Genomic DNA, 24037 nt, shown 5'->3' with positions numbered 1-24037 from the left:
CGGAGTGTGTGTATGAGGGGTGAACACATGGGGTCCCCCCCCACAATGTGCAGCGGTGCTGTTTGGCACTGACACACAGCTTTGGACATGAGCGGGGTGCCGGAGCCTAGAACCATGGGGCAGTCCAGGAAGATGCTGGTGGGGGAGGGGCGGGCATCGGGCGCTGCGCCCAGGTCCGATTCCGCAGGGTCTGTGCGCTGGTTGTTTATTCCGTCTCCCGTCTTTCTCGCCTGTGTGGGAAGGGAATGGGATTTGGGTCTTTTCTCGTTGGTAATGGTGACAGTGGTGTGCGTTTCCATTGCGCGTGCCTCAGACTACATTGCGATGGAAATATATGTCAGGTTTTATTTCTTTCATTAACCTCTCACCAGATGAAAAAAATCTGTCTTCAAGTGAGAGAATCTCTAAATTGCTTTTTTTTTTTTTTCTTCGGATTCCGGGAGGCCTGGAATTCTGGCATTGGGGGGGGGGGGCGGGTGGACGGCGGAGTTCTGGGCGTTTGCAGCAGTGTCCGCCCACCTATGAATGCCCAGCCTGGGGGCGGGGCCAGGACCTTGACCAGAGCCTGACACTGGGCTTCCCCCTTCCCCACAGCCTCGCCCAGGTGACATTCTAAGGCTCCTAAGGCAATCCTGGGGCAGGATTTTATGGAACTCGTTCCCTGCTGACAGTAGGCTCAGACTCTGGACCACCCAGGGCCCTTCTGGCTTCTGAGCTCTCCCTTGTAGGCTCGTGGGCTGCAGGGACAGACCCTCTCTGTCTGCCTTCTTTTGAGTTCCCATTCCTCCCAGTCCTGCTTTTGCATGGCGCCCAGCTCTCGCTCTAGGTCTGTGATCCATCTTGACATAATCCACATGTAGGGCATCGGGTGAGGGTCGAGAGTTCTCTTTTTTGCCCTGTGGATATACAGTTGTCTCTGCCCATTTGCTGAGACCATCCTCCGTCCCTCACAGAGCTGCTTGGCCCCTTTGTTACACGTAACTTGCCTGTATCTGGGTGTCTGTCTCTGGACCTGGTATTGGCATGACCCCCACGACTGTTCCTTCCCCCCCACTTTCCTTTCCTTACCCCTCCTTCCCCCTCCTTCCCCACCCACCCATCTGCCAAATCGGGGGAGGGGCCAAGCCGCCCAGCTTCCAGAAGCTCAGGCCCTTGCAAACCAGCTTGGAGCACCCCATTCCTCACTCCCACTCTCCAATGAGCTCCCCAGGGATCCCCAGCCAGGACCACCCCAGGGGACCTTTCTCTGCTGCCAGACTCCTAGAAAGAATTGCTCAGTCCTTTCCTTTCCCATGAGCCAGCACCACAACCAGACAGGCTGGGACAGTGGCCACAGAGACTTGTTTTGTTCTGTTGGGCAGTTCTCAGCTGCTGGTGGCCCCGCTGGAGGCCCATGCTGCCTTTTTACATCAGCTTTGCCATCCCACTCACGTTTTATGGATTCTCGGGGGGCAAGTGGCTTTTTGATGAAATGGAGGCACCTGCAGGGTCAGCCTGGGTTTACTGGCTGGGGGAAGAGGTCGGGAGCCAGGACCCATGGGTATTGCTGGAAGCAAATCGAGGCTCAAGGGTTCCAAGTCGTGAAGGGCACCAGGGCCGCTTGTGAAAGCCTTGGGGATTTCGGGAGATCGCTTCTGTCTGAGACGTCTCCTTGGAGTAGAAAGTGATTAGCTTTCAGGACTCTGTCCTCCTCCAGGAAGGTGTGGGCAGCACCAGAGCTCCCAGCCCAGATCCAGGACTGGCAGGAGACCCGCCTCTGTGGAGGAGGATGGACGGCCTTTCCTGCTGTGTGGGTGTCTGTGAGAGGCGGCCTGGGGGTCTGTCTCCGCTCCCCCTTGGAAGTCTGGCCACTGGAGGCTTATCTGCAGGCAGCGCTGTTGCGGCACCTTTTTTTTTTTTTTTTTTAAGATTTTATTTATTTATTTGACAGAGCCAGAGAGCACAGGCGGGGGCCGGGAGGGGAATGGCAGAGGGAGAGGGAGATGCAGGCTCCTATCTGAGCAGAGAGCCTGGCACAGGACTCCATCCCAGGACCCCAGGACCCCAGGACCCCAGGATCACAATCTGAGCCAAAACCAGACACTTAAACAACTGAGCCCCCAGGCACCCCTGCGTGGCCCCTTCTGTTTGCAGACGGCTTCTCCCTGAAAAGGCGGCTGGCCTTCTTCCTGGATAGACCAATAAGCATTTGTACCGTCCATCTGGGAGCCAGGGGTGGGCCCCTGGAAGACACAGTGACAGTAACACGCAGGTGTCCAGGCCCCCCACGTGCAGCTGTACCCCATCTTCCTCTTGCCTCTCCCCGGCTTCTCTGAGTTTCCAGATGTTTCCCCAGCCTCTGCTAGCACCTGCCCCTCAGCTTGGTTTGGGCTGGCTCACACGGAGATCAGCTATCCACGCCCCCGGTGGGGGGTGCTGAGATCTCTGATCCGGGTCTGATGTTCTCCCTTGTGTTGTAGGTCCCTGGGAGAAGCGTGGGCCCAGGTGAAGAAGAGCCTCGCGGATGAGGCGGAAGTCCATCTCAAGTTCTCCGCCAAGGTAAGGTGGCCCCGCGGCCTCTCTGGGTTGGTTCTGTGCAGCCATGTACTGCTGAGGGGCTCGCTGTGGTCTCTCCAGTGTGTCCCGCCGGCCCCTTTCTGTGGTCCATGGTGTGGATTTCTGGTGCGAGGAACCAGAGGCACAAAAGCAACCATCAGCCAGGGTACCCACTGTCCCCAGACGGTAGCATCAGGAGGCATAAATGTCCATCAGCATCTCGGAGAGTCATAAAAGGTTGATAAGGGTTAGTAGTTATAAGTACTTATTACCTTTGTTTTTAATATAATTTGCTAAGTGCAGATCATTGCATTTTTAATGATGGCCATCTTTAGCAACCAGCTCAGAAAATTCCTCCAAGTTTAGCGTTCAGCTCTGTGAGGTGAGGGTGGGTACCCCTCAGTCCCTCAGGGGACCCTCACTCTCCTTTGCTGGGCATGTTCTGTTTCTTCATGCTGTCAGGAGAGACTAGACTGTGCCCCAGACCTTGAGGACAGTGGGGTTTCTGTCCTGTTCACTCTGAATCACCAAATTCCGTCTCAGGCTCTCATCTACTCTTCAGGGGAAAAAATAAACCCAGTGTCTAAAGGAAATAATTCATACTAAAGTGTGAATGACTGATGGGGTGACCACGAGCATGGTCACCTTTTAAAGGAAGAGAGAGTAGCACCTTAGGGTAGCACCATTCTCGGGGACCTTTGCTTCCTGGGGTTCACGCTCTTTCCACTGCCCCCAGCCAGACACAGCAACCCGACAAGGTGCTCGGGCAAAGCACTTAAACTCTGAGCCCCCGTTTTAAAATTGAAGGGCACACTGCCTCCTTTACTACCGTAGGAAGGTAGCATCTCCCAAAAGCAGCTGGCTGCTCCTCCCTGACTCCCACACTCTGCATTCATGGTTCCATCTGTTCTCCACAGCTTTCCTCATAAGAATCACCATTCTGAGTTTTGAGGTCCCCATGGGAAGTGCGCTGTTGGAGGACAGGACTCCGGCTTTGTACACATCTTACCACCCCACCCGGGGATGGTCCCCTTGCACAGAGAGGGCACAATGAAGGGCTCACATGATTGGGACCCATGAAGGGGCTTTATAAAGATCTGGGGGATGAGGAGAAAACATTGCTGTTAGAAGCCCCCCGCTTCGGAAGGATGTTAGCTCCCCGAGATTGGGTTGACCCATGACTCAGCCATGAGTGAGACTTTCTGGGCTCACAGTGGCACTCTAACCCGGCCACGAAGCCCTTGGTGGGAAATTTTTACCAGTCAAACGAGGTCTTTTTTCCTGCCTTGCACAAAGTAGTTATTTTCAAGCTGCCGATGGGGAAGTGTTCCCTTCAGGCCTCCCTTCTCGCGTCCCGACCCCCAGGGGGTCTCCGCTGCTGGGGGAGATGGCTCGGGGAGGCTGCCTGTGTGCAGGAGAGCTGAATACAGCCTCGGCAAGGTTACCTGCTGGGTCCCCAGGAACCCTGGCACACCCGGTGTTCATCAGCAGGACCCTCCGGTCTTGATTGTTTCCAGGGTGCTCAGCAGGTGACAGAATGCTCTCCAGCTCAGATCCCAGTGGGGAGCGGCTCTGTCCCACAGGGTGTCTGTTGCGAGTAGTGGATTCTGAGGTGACCCACACTTGTGTCTGATGTAGCTGTGCATCAGGGCCTCCCACAACACCTTCTGCACGTTTGATAATTTGCCGAATGGCCCCCGGAACTCAAGGAGACCTGTACTTAGGTTACCGGTTTATTCTGTATTAAAGGACATCATGAAGGATACGGATGAACAGCCAGGTGACGGGGTACACAGGGCGAGGTCCGGAAGAGCCCTGATCTTAGGAGCTTCTGTCCCCATGGACTTGACCAACTCACCAACCTCAAAGCTCTCCAAACCTGATGGTTTATAGATTTTTGTAGAATTTTTATCCCGTGGGGATAATCGCTTATTAACTCCACCTCCGGGTCCCCTTCCCTCCCCAGGGGTTGGAGGAGGGGTGGGAAGTTTGAAGCTTCTAATCGTGGCTTGGGCTTTCCGGTGACCCAACCCCCATTCTGAAGCTCTCTGGGAGACCACCAAGGTCACTTCATTAGAACGAATGATGCTTCTCTCATCCAGGAAAAGCCAAGGGATTTAGGAGTTTTGTCTCAGAGACCAGATACTAGCTCAAAAGATGCCCCTCACCCCGAACCGCTCAGGAGAGTTACAGCGCTTTCAGGAGTTCTGTCTGGGAGCCGGGGACAAAGGCCAAAATACACGTTTGTTGTATTAGAGTATCCCAGTGGGTAAGCGTTCTAGAGGGTTCTGTGCAGGGAATCACTCCTTGGCCTTGGTTTTATCCACCATCTTGCCAGTCAGCATCTGCATATCACAAATGAGGGGGTGCAAATCAAGGCTCCACTGAGGCTCATGGTCACACAGCCTCCAGCTCTGCTCCGGGGGAAGCAAAGGGCAAGACTTAGTCAATCAGCCACTTGCCCCCCTCCCCGGGCCTTCTCTCTGGGCAGACTGGTGGCATTTAAGGCACAGGGGACTTCAACATGCTGCCGATGGGGGGTGGGGAGGGGGACTTGGGACCAGTGTTCACGGAAACCAGATGTCCGATGAGACGTCTGCTGCCCCCAGCCTGTCCGTCAGTGTTGGTGGCCTTAAGGAACCAGATAGCAGCCCCGTGGGAGGACAGTGGTTCCTTGAAGGCAAAGGGGCTCCGAGGGTTTATCCCTCTGCCGTGGATCGTAGGGCTCCAATATGCCCGAAACCCATTTTAGCATCTGCTTCCAGAGGGCTCGTTGAAATTCCGCTCCGAATGTTCCTTGTCGGGGTAGGGGCGGAGGGTGCGGGATGAGTGCTCTTTTAAGAAACGCAATTTTGTCAGGGCCAGTCTTTCAGGCCGTGCTTGTCTCCCAGTTCCAGCCACCGCTCCTGGCAACAAAGCTCTTAACAAAACAAGATTGCCATATACAAAGGAAGTGATACCTGGCTTCAGCTGAGGAAGGGAAAATGGTAAAATTCTTTCTGATGGAAGAGAAGTCTAATCCGGCAGGAGAGACCATGCGTGCAGACGGGACATTTTAGGGGGGCAGTGGGAGTCAAGAGACGTTGGGTTCTATGTTGGGGCTTTCCCTAACAAGCTTTGGGACCTGGGGCGAGTCTTAGCGTCTCTCGGCTTCCTTTTGTTTTTGTTTTTTTTTTTCTTTTTCATGTGTGAAATGAAGAGTTTGGACCAGATCAGTGGCTTGAAGGTTATTTGACTGGGACCCCCAGTCACACATTTCCCACAGGCAGCCACAAGATGCAGGCGCCCATGCCCAGATAGCCACATACAGATACGCACACACGTGCATCGCCAAGACAGACGCTTCCCAAAGCCGCCCTTGTCCTTCTGCCTAAAATGCACTCCGGTGCTCTCTCTTTCTAATCCAAAAGCCAGCCCTGACCCTATACTCCCCACTAAGCTGATTTCACAACTCTCAGGCCAGCTCAGGAGGTCATGAGGGCAAGCGTCCGGGAAGGCCTTCTGGCCCTGGGCAGACTAAGGTGCTCAGACATAAAGAACAAGTAGGGACGGACCCCCAGCCAGCGTTCTTAAAGAAACAATTAGTGTTTTGAAAGCACACTTAAAAATATAGGAGAATCCGTGGGTTTCTGTCTATGGGATCGCATGCCTGTGACCACAAGTGGCATTACGTTTCCAGGAAGTCAGTTTGGAATCTGGGGGACACATTTTGGTGTATTGGCAGGTTCTGGGGCCCTTCCCCAGACCGCAGGACCTGGGGCTGGGACCCAGGAATCCTGAATGTTGACCCTCTGGGTAGCTCTTGGGCACATGGAATTCTGGAAATCAATTCACTTCCTAGGCCCTTGGAAAGCGACCCCCGAGTTACCAAATCAACAGGCTGAGTTCAGCCTCATCAGTCGCCCCCCCCAAAAAAAATCAGGAGCAGGTGTCTACGGCAACTAAGTGAGGCCACTTCTCCGCCAATACCTGATCTATATGGGAAAGTGACCTGAGAGTGCTGGGCAGCTCCCAAGTGTGTAATGTCCCGCAGGCTGCCAGCAGGTGGGGCTATCTTCCTAGGCAAGGCCACTTCTGGGGGCTCAGAAAAATGAGGCATTTACATGGGGGGCGCGGTGTTTGGTTGGCTTGTGCTCTTTTTAGCCTTTGAAGGTCATCAACAAAGGCGTCCACTTCTCTCCCAGGCATCGGGCACTGAAGGTTGTGTCATTCTCGCAGGTAGGAAAGGGGCACCCGCCCCGCGCCAGCTCCGACCAGATGCTGTGGACACAGCGGGACAAAGCCCGCAGGTCTCTGCCCTCTCGGAACTCACAGTGAAGTGTATTTGGTGGTTTAGGGCTACAAACACGGAAGTCCTGGGGGCTCTGGAGAAAAAGGGAGTGTGGCACGAGTCTGGTGAGGAGGAAGAGAGAGAAGCAGTAGAACCCGTGTTGGGAGGTCCTGTGTTCAGGGAAGCTCAGCTGAGCCTCCCAGAGGTGCTTCAGGGACAGGTGCAGGGTGAGGGACCCTGGAAAACTGGAAGAGGGCCGTAGGAGGCCAAGTCGGGGGCCTCCGGGAGGCTGAGCCAAGGCACTCTAGGAATCTGAGCCGAGGTACTCTGGAAATCTGAGCCAGAGGGCTCTGGGATGCTGAGTTGGGGGCTCCGGGAGCTGAGTTGGGGGCTTAGTTGGGGGGTTCTGGGAGGCTGAGTCTGAGAGTCTGTTGCCTGGGCTCTGGGCTGCTCCCCCGGCTCTGACCACAGCAGGTCCACACTGATCTGGAAAAGCTCTCCTTACGAAGGGAGTGGAATAGGGAGAAGAGAAAGTGCTTGAGAACCCAGCCTCTCTCTGGCTCTCAGGAGTAGGAGGCCGGCTCCCTCCGCCCGGAGGGAAGGTACACCTGTCTCCATGTGGGCTGGAGAAGTGAGTTCCTCCCCGCCTTGTGCGGGGTTCCAACCAAGGCTTCCTCGAGCTCTGAGCCGTGTCCAGACCATCCTTGTCGCCTCAGGCACCTGGCTCATAGCAGACATTGAGCAAACAGAACTGACCCAAGCTCATCTCATTAAATGGCCCGCACGTGGCAGTCACTGTGCTCCGTGCTTGGGGATGAGGAGATGGTGGCTTGGCTTCTGCCCCCAGAAAAATCCCAGTTTGGAAAGTCAGCAGCATCGGCTCAGGACCTGAGCAAAGTCCCGTGAGAAGCCGTGGGTGCCCGGAGGGGCAGGAGGCCACCAGCAAAGGGCTCGGAAAGGCTTGGACACTAAGCCATCGGTCTGTTGGTGTGAATCCTGGGGTCTAGCCAGCTAAGGCGACCGCCCAACCCAAGACCTGATGCGTGGCTCCTTGCATCTTCCCTCCTGCACCGCTGATGCCCTGGGGTCCTAAGCATGTCCCCCCCACCCCCCACTGTCCTCAACAGCTGCACAGCGAGGTGGAGAAACCCCTGATGAACTTCCGAGAGAATTTCAAGAAGGACATGAAGAAGTGTGACCACCACATCGCCGACCTCCGCAAGCAGCTGGCCAGCCGCTATGCCGCAGTGGAGAAGGTGGGGGCCTGGGGGGGCCCAGCCTGTTGGCAGAGGCCTTTGTCCCTGGGTGGTGGGTTGGGGGTGGGGATGGGGGGGTACGCTAGCCTCCAGCTTCAGGGTGGGGTGTGGGACGGGGGCGTGTCCAGCCCCTGCCCGCTGCAGCCATAGAAGGGCCCCTCTGGCCCCAGAATGGGGTGGCAGGTGCCATCATCTGCTCAGCACTGCTGGGGAAAATGTCCACGAACACGGGGAGAAGAGAGGACCCTTCCCCAGCAAAGGGGAGGCCGGGCCACAGAACCTGCGGGGCCGTCCCGGCTCAGAGCCCCGTGAGCAGCTTCCCTGTGTCATCGGACCCCAGGCCCGGAAGGCCCTCACGGAGCGGCAGAGAGACCTGGAGATGAAGACCCAGCAGCTGGAGATCAAGCTGAGCAACAAGACGGAGGAGGACATCAAGAAGGCACGGAGGAAGTCCACGCAGGCTGGTGAGTGTGGCCGTGGGCGCCCCGCCCCTCCCCCCCTCCCCCAGGGCCTCGGAGGCGCAGGAAGTGGGGGCTGGCAGGTGGGGTGCCCGCAAGGTGCGTCCCAGGACCAGGCTGGGGTTGGGGGCTGTGGCGCTGTGTCCAGGCCCTACTTATGTGGAGCTCGGGTCAGGAGGTGGAGAAACTCCTCCCCGTGCCCAGAACTCAGGCCTCCCGTCCACCCAGCGGTGCCATGTCCCCAGCGAGTGAGGCTCCAGGGCTGCCCTGTGGTGATCAGGGGGACCCCTGCCCCCGCCACAGAGTCCGACATTTTGTCCCACAAATGAACTGGATTTCAGAGTCTCCTGCAAAGATTTCCCTCCAGTGAGTTGGTTTCTGTTTCCACCTTGTGGCAAAAACTAGCCGATGCACAAGGAGGGGGAGGACGGCCTGTTAGAACCAGTTAAAAAAAAAAAAAGCAAGAAAGACTTAGTCTGTATTTCTTCAGGATGTCCAAGTTGAAGGTCACGCCAGGACAATGCTGTTTATGGCTTTCTGGGATTAAAGCACGTGCTGTCGTTAGGGTTCGGATCAGATGGTCTCCCTTCTCACCTGAGTTTCTGGTGCTCTGGCACAGTTAAACTGATTACAGGACGGAGCAGCCGCCGTCTGGATGGGACGACACAGTGTGTAGAAATAGTCACAGAACAGTGTAGTGTAGACTCGACATTTGATGGACAAAGATCTTAACCTGGTGGTGATAACCGGATCCAGAAATAGAAGGCGTAATATACTTAACTGGGGATTGGGAAGGCAAACCCGGGACGGGGAGAGCCTATTTCAATTCGTTCAACTTATTTCATTATTTTAAAAATAAAATTAGGTCGCCACTTGGCCAAAAATAAAAATGGTAACCAGCACTTAATATAAAATCTTATCCATTAGAGGATAATCACCATCAACACTTCCTCATGTCTGAATTCTTAAAAATGTTTTCTTAATGTTTAAATGTAGACTCATTAGATCAGCTTCTCTTCTATGTCCCGAACTTATATTTTTACCGATGTAGCTTCCAGATAGTTCTGTCACTTGTATGTTTATTTACCCATCTGATCCCTTACGTAAGACTTTCTCAGTGATCGAATGATGTTCTCGTGCGCTGAGATCAGACCCCAGATTTTTTTTTTCCATGTTTCCGGTGATGGAGTCTTCTAGGACTTTGAGATGGTCGGTGGGTGTTCAACGATGTTGTCACTGTAGCTGCGTGTCTGTGAGTCTCAGTCCGTGGAGGTAGAGAGCGTGGATGTGAGTTTCCGGGTCAGAGCGTTTGGTTTGTTTACGTGGCTGGTTCCAAACTGCTCTCTGGAGAGGTGTGTCCACTGTGGGCGTGTAAGGGATGCCCGTCCCCTAAGCTCTGGTCTGCACTGCGTGAGACCAGACTCCGCCATCCGAGCTGTCTGGTGAGAACCACTGTTTTGTTGGCGATGTACGTTCCTTTTTGAGTGAATTTGAGCTTTTCGAAAATCGACTTCTCTGTGTCATCTGTGACTTTTTTCTGCGAACCGAACCGATGAACTCCCATCCTCTCCCGTGTTTCTTTTATTCTGACGGATGGATTGGCAACAATGAATGATAGGTCAGGAAAATTAACCTCTTGCGGTTTGAATTGCAAATATTTTTCCAAGGTTGCCATTTATCTTTTTTTTTTTTTTTCTTTATATTCCTTTCTTTTCTCTCCATGCCCTCCCCGACCCGGCTTGTTTTCTTCTCAAAATTTTTGGTAGAACGGTCTTTTTTTTTTTTTAATTTATTCATTTGACAGATAGCGATCACAAGTAGGCAAAGAGGCAGACAGAGAGAGAAGAGGAAGCAGGCTCCCGGCCGAGCAGAGAGCCGGACGTAGGGCTCAATCCCAGAACCCTGGGATCATGACCTGAGCCGAAGGCAGAGGCTTTAACCCACTGAGCCACCCAGGCACCCCCGGTCTTTTCCTCTTATTATAAGTTCTGGGTTTTGTGATTTAGAAAGAACTTTTTCAATATATATATTTCCGATCGCATTTTTTTCTTTGGCTCCAGGTTTAAGAAGTAAACACATGCATATTTGAGCCGCCAGGTGTTTCTTTGAACTCACACCACTGCTTTTGGCCTTGGTCCTCAAGTTTTGATTTTTTTGTGTGTGTTTTCATTTCTCTCGTACCCTAGGTATTTTGCTGTCCTTCTCGTAGTCTTGGTAATTAGCTTTTTATTTTCATTTCTCTCACATTCTACATAATCTCGCTCTTTGCACTTTCTAGTCCGTTTCAGCCAATTTCAGAAGAATGTTAATGTTTCCGCCAGCCAGAACCCTGCCTAGCAGTAGAGGTTTCTGGTCTTGCTGTTTGTGTATCAGGTTATTGTGGGTTAATCAGGTAACATGGTGTCTCAGCTCTACAGTTTGGAGTTACTCTGTGACAGAAGTGACCCATCCTCATCCTTGGATCTCTGTGAAAAATTCTACCTTTCCAAAACCCTATCTGTGTGCAGGGCGCCAGGCCCTCTGCCTCAGGGCGTCCACGTCCAAGCCCCCAGTCTTCCTGCGGGGGGCGGGGGGTATTTCTGTACCCTTCACAGATGGTGACAGTCCTAGAGCACTGGGACCCAGAATCCCACCATCTCTTCTTCTAAAGACACTGCTTGTCCCCATGTTCCTGGATGGTCCATCACCGGGAAGATGCCCGCTCTTTTTCCCTGCCTCTGTCCCTCCCTTTCCTCTCCTCCATCCTCTTTCCCAGAGCCTCTGGAAGGGCGCACCTCTGGGTCCTCGCGGGGCTGGATTGCATTTTGTCATCATTGCCGTCACCGTAGCTCATGTTACTCTTGTGCCTACTCTGCCAGCGTCTGTTGCAAACACTAGACATGTCACAACTTCTTAATCTTCCCATCACTCCGTAGGTGTACCGTTGCTCTCCCATTTTGTAGGTGGTGAGCCTGAGGCACACAGGCAGGTTAACTGACTTGTCCACGATCGCACAGCTACAGACAGTGGAGCTGGTAGGACAGCCCAGATATTCCGGGTCCAGAAGCCGTGACCCTAATTCCTTCTGTTCTGAAGGGTACCCTCGGGCTGGCTTCGTAGACAGAAGACACCGTCTCCTACAGCTACCCGATTCCAAAGCATGTTCTCAAGATCAGGGTCAATAAAGAGGGCAGTGGGGGTTTGAGTATTGTAGGTTTGTAGAGGGACATACTGACCGCCCCCCACCACCGTTGGTCAGGCCTGGGCTCATGGGCTCCTGGTCGGAATGTGTTTGCAGTGACGTATGTACTCTCTTCTCTCCAAGTCAGTCCTTCTTGAGGTCAGGGACCCATTCACTGGTGATGGATCAGGACCCCATGGTTGGGTTCTGTTCCTCAGGCTCATCTCCCAGCGAGCGGGGTGGTTCGTCGGAGGGGGCTGCTGAGTTGGGCCCTGGGTCACGTGGACGTGTGTCTCCCTGATTTCTTTCACTTCCATTTCAGGATACACATGAACCCCAAGGGATGTGCTTAGAAGTATAACTTTGAATCCGTGGCAATTACTAGGTTTAGAGCGAATCGGTTAGCTTGGGGCTGGCTCCCGAGTTTTGCCCATTGAGAACACAGACCGTGACTCCCCTCCCCGTCTCTGGAACCCCGTGACAATCAGAAAACCAAGGTTCTTGGGGCTGGCACGCGGCGGTCACACTTGCACCTGTTGTACAGTTTGTTTTCTTCCTAATTACGAGATGTTTCACGTGTGCTAGCCTTCTGGAAAATAGCGGACCAGCCATCAAGACTGAAGAGTTCAGTGGGTTTCACATCTCTCTTTTGTGAAATTAAATGTGGTGGGAAGAGCTCACTCCCTCCCACCTATCCCGTCGCCCAAAGTGGCCACTGTCCTGGGCTTGGCACGTAGCGTACCCGTGTGTGTGAGTGAGCCTCAGACCGTCAGACACATTGTTTTGTGTTTTGGAATTACATTCCAGCACACATATGCACACACGTGCAACTTCCAGACTCTTCTTTAATGCTTGACTCCTTCTAAGTTGCTTATAACACGTTTTAACCGAGAAAGACTCTCCAGTGTCAAAGTGCCATCTTTAGAGAGGGAAGGATTTCTTGGGTTCATGGTAGGATTGGGGGGTTCCTAGGAGCACCCCCCCCACACACACACACATACTGAGAAACCTTCATCCTGGATTCTTGGTATCTGGGGTCAAGCTCTGATGGACACTCATGACAAGGGTTTCCCCTTTCCTTTGCTCTGTTCCCCCTTCCTCCGCTTCCCAGTGGCCTCCGCAACCCAGGGAGAGGAGAAGGCATGGGGCACGGATGGGGCAGGGTGGCCATGGTGAGGACAGGACAGAGTGTGATGGTGGCTAATGGTCTTTTCCAGGGGATGACCTCATGCGCTGCGTGGACCTCTACAACCAAGCCCAGTCCAAGTGGTTTGAAGAGATGGTGACCACCACGTTGGTGAGTGAGCAGAGATGTGAGAACTTGTCCACGCGGGGCTGGTGCTTAGGATGCCCTGGGGGGATGCTGGCGGGCGTGTGGGGGATGGGGCGGAGGTGGCCACAGAAGTGTCCATTAGATCCTCTCCACCACTGAGGTCAAGACCTTGACTCTGGGCCAGTCTGTGGATTCAGATCCTGCTTTGGCACTTCTAGCTGTGCGAACACAGGCAGGGGTTGGGTCTTACTACTGTTCTTGGGCTATCCCCGGAGGGGTCAGAGTTGACCAAGGATGCCTTCAGCCAAGCATACGGTGGAGCCTTTAGGACAAATAATCAAGTTATAGGAAAAGCGTGACCCTACCCACCCCCGGCAGGGTTGCCCGTCCTAGACAGAGGACACATACGGAGTGAGGTTGGGATAGCTGTTTAGAAGAAATGGGAGTGGAGGCCTCTGATCAAGGAGTGCAAGGAATAGGCATCAGACCCCCTTTTTTGTCTTCCTGAGTATTTTTTTAAAGATGTATTTATTTTAGAGAGAGAGAGAGAGCACGGTGGGGAGAGGCAGTTGTAGGGGGATCTCAAGCAGACTCCATCCTGAGTGCAGAGGCCGACCTGGGGCTCAATCCCATGACCCTGAGATCTAGACCTGAGCCGAAACCAGGAGTTTCGACTGGGCAGCGCCCCCCCTACTCCAGGCACCTCCCAAGTATTTCTTATGAAGGGACAGCATCTCGTCCTCAGTGTGCTCCCGTTGGGCTGGACGACGAAGTGTGCTTGGCTCTTGGGCCGTCGGGTTGGATGAGAAAGGAGGCCTGATGCCAGGTCCTAACTGCATCATCCACTGCCCAAAGCCAGCCTCGTCCATCCGGCACAGGACAGACTAACCTCTGCGTGCCCAGGTGTCCGCCCCCGGAGCAGATGAGAGGCCTCCCCCAGGGACCGTGACCTAGTCTTCCTCCTGGTTAATCTCCTAATTAAGCCCCCCGCTTTACTCTTCTTCCCAGTTAATCACCTGGGCAGTGACCTACTTGTGCACAGAATAGCAGCCTGATCCCCTAAATTCCAAAGATGCAGAACCATCTAGAAACCGAAGGACAAACCCTCTCTCTTCCATTTGACCATGGCCATCTGACTCCTCGCCCACCTGCCTCCCCCACCCCCACGTCCCCTGGCCTGGTCTCTAGTCTGCACTTGAACTGGACAGAGGAGAGGAGGCAGAGGCCCAGGGACAAAGCCCCAAGAGCCCGAGACACAGAATCTCTACATGCGACTCGTGTCCAACCTGATGGGGAACCGGGGCCGGGGCTGCCCTGCAGCAGAACCCAGACCCTGGTTTGAACCCCACTCCTCCCATAATGCCCCGGGCTTTGGGCAAGTGATGTCACAGATAAGAGCCTCTCTCTTAAAATGACAGAAGACAGTTAAGTAATGCACACAAAGCTCTTAGCACCCACCACGTCCTGCAGAGCAGGAGTCGGGAAACCGCAGCTTCTGCATCTCCCCTCCCCCAACCTCTCCCCTGCCCCCTGGATGCTGGGTGACTTTAGCCCCCTAAGGGTCCCCTGGGACCCGTTTGAAGCAGGCGGTGACTTGTGCTGTGTGGGTAGGGTAGGCTGGGACCTGCGTGGGGGCAGGGTCCCCCACGCTGTGGGCTTGGGCTCAGGGGTGTGTCCCGTCTCTCCCCCCCCGCCGCCCACGCCGGGCAGGAGCTGGAGCGGCTGGAGGTGGAGAGGGTGGAGATGATCCGGCAGCACCTGTGTCAGTACACACAGCTGAGGCACGAGACGGACATGTTCAACCAAAGTGTGAGTCGCCTGTCCAGGGCCAAGACCAGCAGGACCCCTGTGGGAAGGGGTGGGGGAGGGGCGCCGGGCAGGGGCGGGCTGAGCAGCCCCTCCAAATGCCTCTGTCCTGACGGTGGGGGGTGGCAGGTGCATGGGCCCGTGGGATGGGTTCACGGACCATCCTGGGCACCTGCGTGGGTCATCCCACGTGCCAGCTGTCAGCCCAAGGACAGAGAAGGTCGTGACAGTTAAAAGAGCTGAGAACTTATCACTTCCCCTGGCAAATTTCTTGCCAAAAAATAAATAAATAATCCAGAAACGTTCAAATTCCCTGAAGCTAAGTTTCCATCGGCCCTGTTCGGGGATGTTAAGGTGGGGACAGGTGGAGGGGGTGGTCCCGGGCCTGGAGCCCTGGGGCCCCCTGCCGGGTCATGCAGCCCCTCGGGCTTGTGGCAGAGTGCAGTGAACGAGACACAGCGTGGGGACGAGAGCCCCGGGGTTCTCCGCTCTCACACCCCTGTGCACTGCCGCACCTCGCAGGGGCCTTTGTTGTGCCCGGCACGGCCGTAGGCTCTGACTGTGACCCCTTCTCCGGCCCTTGCAGACAGTTGAGCCTGTGGACCAGCTGCTTCGAAAAGTGGATCCAGCCAAAGACAGGGAGCTGTGGGTCCGAGAGCACAAGACAGGCAACATCCGCCCCGTGGACATGGAGATTTAGATGGGCATGCACGGCCCCGGGGGGTCCTGCCAAGGAGAGGGGCTGGGGGTCCCATGGAGAGGAGGTGGCCGCGCCCGCCACGGGGCCCGCTGCTGAGTGCACCTGCCTCCCACCCACTGTCCTGGTCCTGGTCCTGGTCTGCCGAGCCGGGGTGATTCCAGAAGGGAGGCCCCGCTGGGAGCGGCCAGTGCGTCCAGGCCGAGAAGACGGATCCACAGCCCCGCCCTTGTCCCCAAGGCGGAAGCCCCCCAACTCCTGTGCTATGTTTGCTGCTCCAGGGACACACTGAGGCTGGAGCTTGGTGGTCTCTGCCGAGCCCCGCAGGGGTCACCTCCCCACCCAGAGCCAGCCGCGTCACCCGCGTGTGCCCCTGGAAGCCCCGAGGCCCTCTGTCTAGCTGGTCCCCTATGTCCTGGGCTTTGAATGGTCATGGGGGAAAGGTCCCTGTCTCCAACCAAGTATCACGATCAGAATTGTCGCTGGAAGGCACTGCTCAGCTCAACAGCCCCCCACACCCAGAATTCTTTGCAGTCCAGCCCACCCTCTTTCATTTTTTTTTTTTCCTGTCACGTTCTGGGAGCTCACATCCTGGCTCTTGGCCCCTTTTCCATCATCTGGGGTCTTGGGAATAAGGCCTTGCTCCTCTCCGCGCAGACGGACCCTGCCTGGAGAGGTCAGGATGGCACTACCTCATTCAGCACAAGTCAGAGTGTTGAGTCACATCTCACGCTAGGTCAGGCATCTTCTGTCAAGTCTCCGGGCTGGAAACCCCATTTCATCCCACCCTTCGCTGCTTCCTCAGGGAGGCTCCCGCTGCCCACCCCTGCCCCGTCCCAGGCTCCTCACGGGGCTGGCTCAGTCCCCTGTGGGAGACGGGTTGGGATGGCTCTTGGTCGCCCCTGCCCATCCCCCGCAGAGGGCTCCATCTGCTTGTATTCGGCGGTGGGGGGGGCGTTGGTCCCTGTGTGGCTTTCTCTCCCTGGTGGGCATTGCATAGGGAGGGCAGACTCTCACGGCCTCAGCGGGGTGTCCCCTTCCAACCAGTGTCCTGCCACCCCAGCCTCATCTTGTCCTGCACGTTCCAGAGCCCCGCACGGAGCCCTGCTTGGTGCTGGTACCACCTTCCCCTTTCCCCACCTCCTAATTCCTGGGAAACCCGGGTCTGGGCGTGACATGAGAAGCATTCAGGACACCGCTCATCAGTCCCTCCCTTTATAGAAACACAGCAAACCCTGCTCTCCACCATGTCAAACCCTGAGAATCCACACCAAGGGACTGGAAGAAGTGGTGACACCCCACACCTCACACCCCGCCCACACCTCACACCCTGAAGGTGGTCACTTGGCCAGCAGGGGACAGATTCTAGCCCAGAACCCACGCCCTGAGAACCCATCCTTCTTCACTCATCTTTCCCCTTGATGACTTTGGATGTCCAGCACCCATACTCCCCCACAAGGGCAGGGTCCTAAAAGCACAACTTCTGGGTCCCTCAGTCTTTGTGCCGGGAATTGATGATTCACTCATCTTGAGTCTTTTGGCACCTCTTTCTTTCACTGAGACAGAATTAGGCTCTCACAGTTTAGAAAGATGCCCAGTGTCCTAGAGTAAGCCACAATTGGTCACTTATCCTGTTGAACCATCCCAACCAAGAAGGTCTGTGTGGAGGTTGGATCTGTCCCTGGCAGGGAGGACCGCTCCTTCGGGATTGGGGGTTGGGCCATGACACCAGCAACTGATTTTAGGATGTTCTGTCTTGGTTTGTCTATGAAAAATGGGTGCTGGTAGGAATTGCCTTGTGACCGAGTGGACTAATTTGTGGGTGATTTTCAACTGTTCAAAGCCAATAGCCTTGTTACTAACATAGATATTTTGAGTGTGTTATGGCTCATTGGGTTTTTTTTTCTCACTCCCTTGCGAAGATTCCCGAGTCTTCTGGTCCTCCCGGAGACAGGAGGCGGGGGGCTCTCTTGCCTCTCCCAGGGGAACCTGAATTGGCCCAGTGTGGATTTTCTGAAGTCAATCTTCCCCCGCTTCTACCCCCCCCTCAGCCCGAGCTCATTAGCCTCCTCACATTATTTTTTTTTTAATTTTATTTTATTTATTTGACAGAGATCACAAGTAGGCAGAGAAGCAGGCAGAGAGAGAGGAGGAAGCAGGCTCCCTGCTGAGCAGAAAGCCCGATGCGGGGCTCGATCCCAGGACCCTGGGGATCATGACCTGAGCTGAAGGCGGAGGCTTTAACCTGCTGAGCCACCCAGGCGCCCCACATTATTTTCTTTTTTCTCTGTGCTCCTTCCTTCATCAAAGAGCTTAGTGAGTTCTGGGGACAACACAGGGCAGGGGAAAGCCCAGCATCTCTCCTTTCTGCATAGACATATGTTTTCTCCAGGAATCTGGCAGGTCAGTAACCTTGACCTTCATGTACGAGCACTCTTTGCAAAGTTGAGGTTTCTTGGGATTCTCTCTGTTGGGCTGGTAGACCTACATTCATTTGTTCGTCCACTGAGCAGATACTGGGGTCAAGCCAGGCAGGACACACACTCTTTCCCCGTCTCCTCTGTTCTCTGTGGAGGCGGGGGCTCTCTAGATCTCTCTGCGGAAAGAGAGCATGGCACCCCTTCCACGTTTAACCCCCTCGGAGCCTGGCATCCTAACGCAAACCACCACCGGGTGGTGTTTCCTGGCTGGGTGGAAGGTGGACAATAAGGATGGAATCCCTTGGCCCTCACAGCCTGGATCCAACTCAGATCTCAGATTTTTCTCGTTTCTTTTAAATAACTCTCCTCACTTGACAGGAAAGAACGACGAAGCCCAGGGATGCCCGATGAGCCCAGGGAGTGAGGAGCGGGGTCTGTTAACGGGGCTCCCGCTCTGGATGAACCAAGACGAGGCTGAGGTCTAGAACATCCCAGGGCTCCAGAGTAGCCCTCTATCCAGTTACTTTATTCTTGTCAATGTAGGTGTTCAGGTCAGAAGAGCATGTGGCCGGGCTTGTTCTGAGTGTCTGGAATATTCCAGGCACATCCGTGGTCCTCTAAGAATAAGCGAGCCCTTTCTGCCTGCCTCCTATAAGACATGATTGCACTTGATTTTGGGGGGAAAATTCTCTAAGATAAATGGTGTTCAAAGTGCGTTGGTTGGTGCAGCAAAGCCACTTGTTCCTTCTGTCGCTTTTGATCAGTCTTGCCAAGCCCTGGATGACCGAACCACAAGGCCAGCTGCCTGTGGGACCACCTTGGGCCTTCTTTGTGCCCCCCACCCAGTGCCTGTCAGGCCGGGAGGATCTCTGCCCAAGGAGGCGCTTCTTCCTGGGGCTGGTTCATGACCGGAGCGAGCAAAGAACAGTGTCCACGCTCACAAACCAGTGGGGAGGACGGCTGTTTCTCTTCCCTTTGTGAAAACCAATCAATTACTAGCTTAGTGGATGGGTACAAAAGAATTTTGGCGGAACCAAAGTCCCTTCTTGGAAATACAAGCCATAAACTTCAAAGGACGTCAAAGACTTTGGCTTGTTGAAGTGATTTTACTTCCAGCCATGAGTGGCCTTGACAGGGAGAGTTTAAACAGGATTCTACAGACCCGCTGATGGTTAGGTAGATAGGGAAAGCACTTGAGGCGTGTTAAGTGGGGTACAGACCAGTATATCCCCCGAATCCTCCCACCCCTCCCAGACCTACCACCTTGGGTTTTTTTTTTGTTTGTTTGTTTGTTTGTTTTGTTTTGTTTTCAGATTGAGCTTTTTAAACATACAGTATTAAAGTTTGCTGACCTATAGTGGAATGCACCCTATTGAAGGATAGGGTTCCGTGAATTTTAACAACCCTACAGTCTTACAACCACCACCGAAATCATCATCCTGTTTCTCTCACGCCTGAAAATTCCCTCCAGCTCCTTTAAGAGCTGATCATCCACACCCGCTCCCCTTCCTGCTCCCCCCCCGGGCGACCCCCAATGAATTGTCAGACCCTATGGGGTTGCCTTTTCTAGAATGTCCTATGAAAGGAGCCCCTGATATAGCCATCGAGTCTGGCTGCTTTCCCCTGGCTTCGTGCTTCGGGTCACCCACGTTGTGTGCGTCCCTAGCACGTCCCATGTCTCGTGGAGTCGCACGCTGTCACACGGGCGAACCACGGGCTTCCTCGCTTGTGAAATGCGTTGTTTGGCTTGGAGGCTCCAGGCCTGGGGTCCTCAGCTTGTTTGCACGGGTGATCCCTGTGCTTCCTGAGGCTCCTCCAATGCCAGCCATGCCCGCCATCGTTCTTGGGGCTCACACTTGCCCTCATGGTTCATTATAGGTTTTTGTGCGGAAAAGTGCTGGGGGGCTGGGGGAGGGGTGCCTTCCACTTCTGCTGCACCCCGAAGCTTACACTTTGGCTGGTAGATCCATGCACTCCTGGGGAGGGAGGGGGGCTCGCTTCAGCTCACATGGCCTTCGGCTTCTACTGAGCCTCATGAGGGGGGCGTGGAAGGTGAATGGACAGAGTGCGGGTGGAAACGCAGAGGGCAACCTTGGGCTGGCCATGGCCTCTCCCCGGATCTCTGTTGCTCCATCAGCAGGCCACAGCTGTGCCTTCTGGTCTCCCCAGTCTCCTCCACCTACTGCTCCCCCTCCTCCCCTTCTCATTTCTCCAGGTCTGTACCTGACACTCTCATGCCTGCCCTGAGCCCCATCGGCATGCTTGTGCGTGGTGATGTCTGAAGTCCTCCCTAGAGGGATCCCCTGGCGCTTCTCTCGTTTAGACACGAATGGAGCTAAAATTAAGCGTTTCCCGAGCTGTTGAGAATGAGGGAGTTCCGCCTAGGGCCCTGGAAGGAACACTTGTACGTCATTACCTTCGGGGTCTCCCCGCCGACCCCGATCTTAGATCTCATGTCCTGAGGTCTATTTCCAAGGACCAAGGCAAGCAGCATGGAGACAAAGCCTCTTCCCGTGAGCTTGGCACTGCTGGACCCTCGCTGAGCTGGTGGTCACACCAAGCCAAGCCTGTGCCTGCAGCCCCCAGGAGGGGGAGGGGAGCGGCAGATGGTGGCAGAGATGAGCCCAGGACCCAGCCAACGCCAGGCAGGCAAGGAGCATGATCCCCCCACCCCCCTACCCAGGTGATGACTCCTCCCAGTCGGGTCTCGATGGTGCCCTGCTGGAGGAGAGGTGAGCCCTTGGAGGCAACCAGGTAGCCCTCCGAGCAAACGGAAGACATTCCTGGGGCCAGGCCAGGGGGAGAGGGGTGGGCCATGGAGCCCAAGTCTGCGGGACCCCGTTCTTGGGCACATCTGAGTTGAGTTTTGCCAGGGATGATTCTTGGCATTCCCCCGCCCCGCCCCCATGGGAGTATTACTTCTGTCTGGCCTTTTCCTGAAGGTGAAGGTCCCCCTTCCTGCTGCAGCAGGTCTGGGTGAGAATGAGGTGACAGGAACTGATGTTCTGTTTTCCCTAACCCTTTTGATGCCGGGACTTAGAAAGGAGTCCTTGTTGGGCGGTGCCTCTGAGGGGGCTGGGGGCGTCTTTGGGTCTTTCTTTGGGTGTGGTTTGGGGGACGCTGATCCCTTGTGTTGGGGGGGCAGTCCTAACAGGATGGCAGTGGTGGGTCTCCAGAGGGTCTGGGCACACAGGTGCCATCATGGGGATGGAGTAGGAAAGCATTTGGCGCCAGGTTAAGAGCACTGGACTGGCCCCGGTCCACCACCTCGTGGGTCCTGTAACCCAAACTAAAGTCACATTTCCTCCTGGGACCTCCTTACTCTGTCAAGCACACGGAGACACGCCCTTTCCAGCATCACACGCCGCAGACAAGCCGCTGGGAGCTGTGGTCTCCAGGCAGCCGTGTGGACCCAAGAACAGACATTCAGAGGGACACCAGCCATCCTTGGTGAGGGGGCCCCACTTTTGCTTCTCTCCCCTCCCGGGGGGAGGGAGAGGGGGGGGGGGGGGGGGGGGGGGGGGGGGGGCGGTCCTTTCACAGACGAGCACATCAGCAAACCCTACGACTGGGATTTTCTAACAAAATAAACTTGCTTATTTGGTCTGTTTTCTGTAACTTTTGCTAAATACTTTATACATTTTTAATGTTAAAAAAAGCCGTGTCTCCTGCCAGCATTCCTCATCCCGGTATGAATGTGTTTACTCCACATTGTATATCTTTCCACCCTCTGGCTGCCTAGATCAGTAAATAAAATTGATGTACTATAATTTATAAGTAACACTGTTGAAACTCCGATCCCTATAGAGGCTGTAACCCGCCCTTCCCCCCTCCCCCCACCCCCACCTCCCGTAATAGCATTTGTGTGTATTAATGCTAAAGAATTAAATGTTTAAAGGGTTTAAATTTTGAAGGCGTTCACTATATATACTTGTTTTGCATTATTCTAAAGGGTTTTCAGGAAGTGAGATGCTCTCTCATTCCCCCCCCCCCACCCCGACTTTGGCTCTGTGTATACACTCAAGATGGTTAGACTCATCCCATGTAAAATAAACTGTCCGGAGACACTGGGTCCTGCTGGGTGACCCTCCTTCCTGGAGGGACTGTCACCCTCTCCTTTGTATAAATGGTCTGAGCAGTCCTTCCAGGCTCCCAGGGGTGGCAATAATTTTGTGCCTGATGTCTTAGCTGAGGGTGTCTGGATGTGGACCCCCCACCCACCCACCAAGATGAGCACCATGCTGCTAGACCCACAATATCTGGCCCTTCTTGGCCCCCTCCCCTTGGCGACTTCTGTCCCTGTGGAGGGACGGGGATCCTGGCTGTTCCCTCTTTCCCCATCCAACCATCCATCCATCCATTTATCCATCCGTTCTTGCAACAATTAAGCACCTACTATATGCCAGACGCGGCTTTGAGTAGTGTGAACACGTCAGCGAGTGGACCAGATAAAGAGCCCCACTCTCCTGGAGGTAGGTGGCTTTCTAGCAGGGAGAGAGGCAACAGTGCACAGAGTAACTAATCCAGCCTGGGTGGCAAAGATGTTCAGTGTCAGGGAGAAAGAAGGACGGGGCAGGGTGTAAGGATGGGTGGTTTCAGGGAGGACCCTGGGTAAGATGCATTAAGTAGGGCAGGTAGGGACAGCCTCGTTCGGAAGGTGACGTTTGCTCAAAGGCAAGGGGACCTGGGGTGGGGGGTGGGGGGAGGGGGGTGGGGGGAGCCCAGGAGGTAGCTTCGGGAAGAATGTTCCAGGCAGGAGATGGCTGGGTTATAGGCAGTGGGGGTGGGGGAGGGACATCTACTGGGTTGGGGGCAGCGAGGCCCGGAGTGGAAGGATGGTGGGGGTGGGGGGAGCGGGCCCTTGAAGGGCTTTCATGATGGGGGGTCCAAGCCAAGGAGCATGGGGCCTGACTTCATGGCTGGAGGGCTGGCTGCAGGACTGCTGGGGACAAGGCGGAAGCAGGCAGGCAAAGAAGCTGGGCCGAGAGGGGACGATTGTGCCTGCAGGTCACGATCACAGAGGAAGAGTGGGGCTGGGTTCAGAGTCTGGATGCGCTCTGAAGGTAGCCCCAACATCTCGACAGATTGGGATGGGGCGTGACAGAGGGTTACCGAGGATGACTCAGGATTTCCGCCCAAGCCACTGACAGGATGGACTGCCGTTTCCTGCAACGGGAGGACCGTGGGAGGAGTGTGCCTTCCCATTCTCTGCCACCCACCCACCCTCCTGTACCCCCTTTCTCGGCTCAGTGCGCACTGGGGTTCAGGCTCTCGTTCCAGGCCACGGGAGGAAGGGCAATCTTGTCCTTCAGCCCAGACTAGGGGCAGGTAGGGGAGTGAGGGTGAGCGCTGGGGAATGGCCCAGGCTGGCAGCCCAGACCGAGCTCCTGGCTTGGCGGGGGGGGGGGGGCGGTGACAAGGCCAGCCCCTGAGAAGAGACCACATCTCCCCACAGTGAGGCTGGGAGGGGGTGTCACAAACTGAGGTCCTCTGTTTGGGGGGCGGGCTTTCCCCCAGCAGCCTTCCTTTGGGGTCTGAGGAGAGTTTATGGCCCCAGCTCAGACTTAACAAATCCATTCACAATAATACATCATCTCCAACAACTTGTTTGGCTAAGGAGCATAAGTATAAACTCTCCCTCTGATAAAAGATGTTTATGCAGGTTTTCAAACAAACCCCCAGGTCCTGACCCCTCTCTCAGCAGCATCAACACAGCTGCCTGTGGTCCCATCCTGGAGGCCGGGCCCCTCGGGGGCACAGCAGCCTGAGGAACTCCAGCCTAAAGTACAAGGCGCTTCCCACCTGGGGTTGGCTCCTTCCTCCTTGCCCTCAGCCAGAGCAGAAGGCCCTGGGGTGGGGGTGGGGGGACAGTACGGGGAGGGGCGGGGGAGGAACAGAGGGGGGGTGGGGGGGCTCTAGCTGCCTCCTGCATTAACCCAGGGCCCATCCCCCATCTCGTTGCCCACCTGGTGACCCCGGGTCCTCACCCACAGCCCTGTCACTCAGGCCTCCTCGAGAAAGGAGTTGTGAAGTAATGAGAAGACCCTGAACGGGGAGCCTGGCCGACCAGAGCATTCCTTCCGGCTTTGCCATGTAGCAGCTATGGGACCCCGGCAGGCTGCCTGCCTTTTGGGGCTCCATGCCTGTACCATCGGCCTCCCC

The 24037-nt window shown here is 55.3% G+C and overlaps 1 protein-coding gene across 2 annotated transcripts in view; it reads left to right on the top strand.

The window, feature by feature from the left end:
- LOC111161102 (growth arrest specific 7) overlaps positions 1-17336 on the top strand; it is a 194557-nt gene extending 177221 nt beyond the window's left edge. For both annotated transcript variants that reach the window (XM_022524586.1, XM_022524587.1), the window contains exons 9-14: positions 2460-2538; positions 7933-8061; positions 8402-8525; positions 12897-12976; positions 14663-14761; positions 15345-17336. In XM_022524586.1, the coding sequence (XP_022380294.1) occupies positions 2460-2538; positions 7933-8061; positions 8402-8525; positions 12897-12976; positions 14663-14761; positions 15345-15458 (625 nt within the window). In that variant the 3' untranslated portion in view covers positions 15459-17336. The remainder of the gene's footprint in view (positions 1-2459; positions 2539-7932; positions 8062-8401; positions 8526-12896; positions 12977-14662; positions 14762-15344) is intronic.
- The last annotated feature ends 6701 nt before the right edge of the window (positions 17337-24037 follow it).

The sequence above is a fragment of the Enhydra lutris genome, unplaced genomic scaffold, assembly GCF_002288905.1.
Source record: "Enhydra lutris kenyoni isolate GAN:26980312 unplaced genomic scaffold, ASM228890v2 scaffoldscaffold82, whole genome shotgun sequence".
Classification (NCBI taxonomy): domain Eukaryota; kingdom Metazoa; phylum Chordata; class Mammalia; order Carnivora; family Mustelidae; genus Enhydra; species Enhydra lutris.
This window is presented reverse-complemented; position numbering and strand designations above follow the sequence as displayed.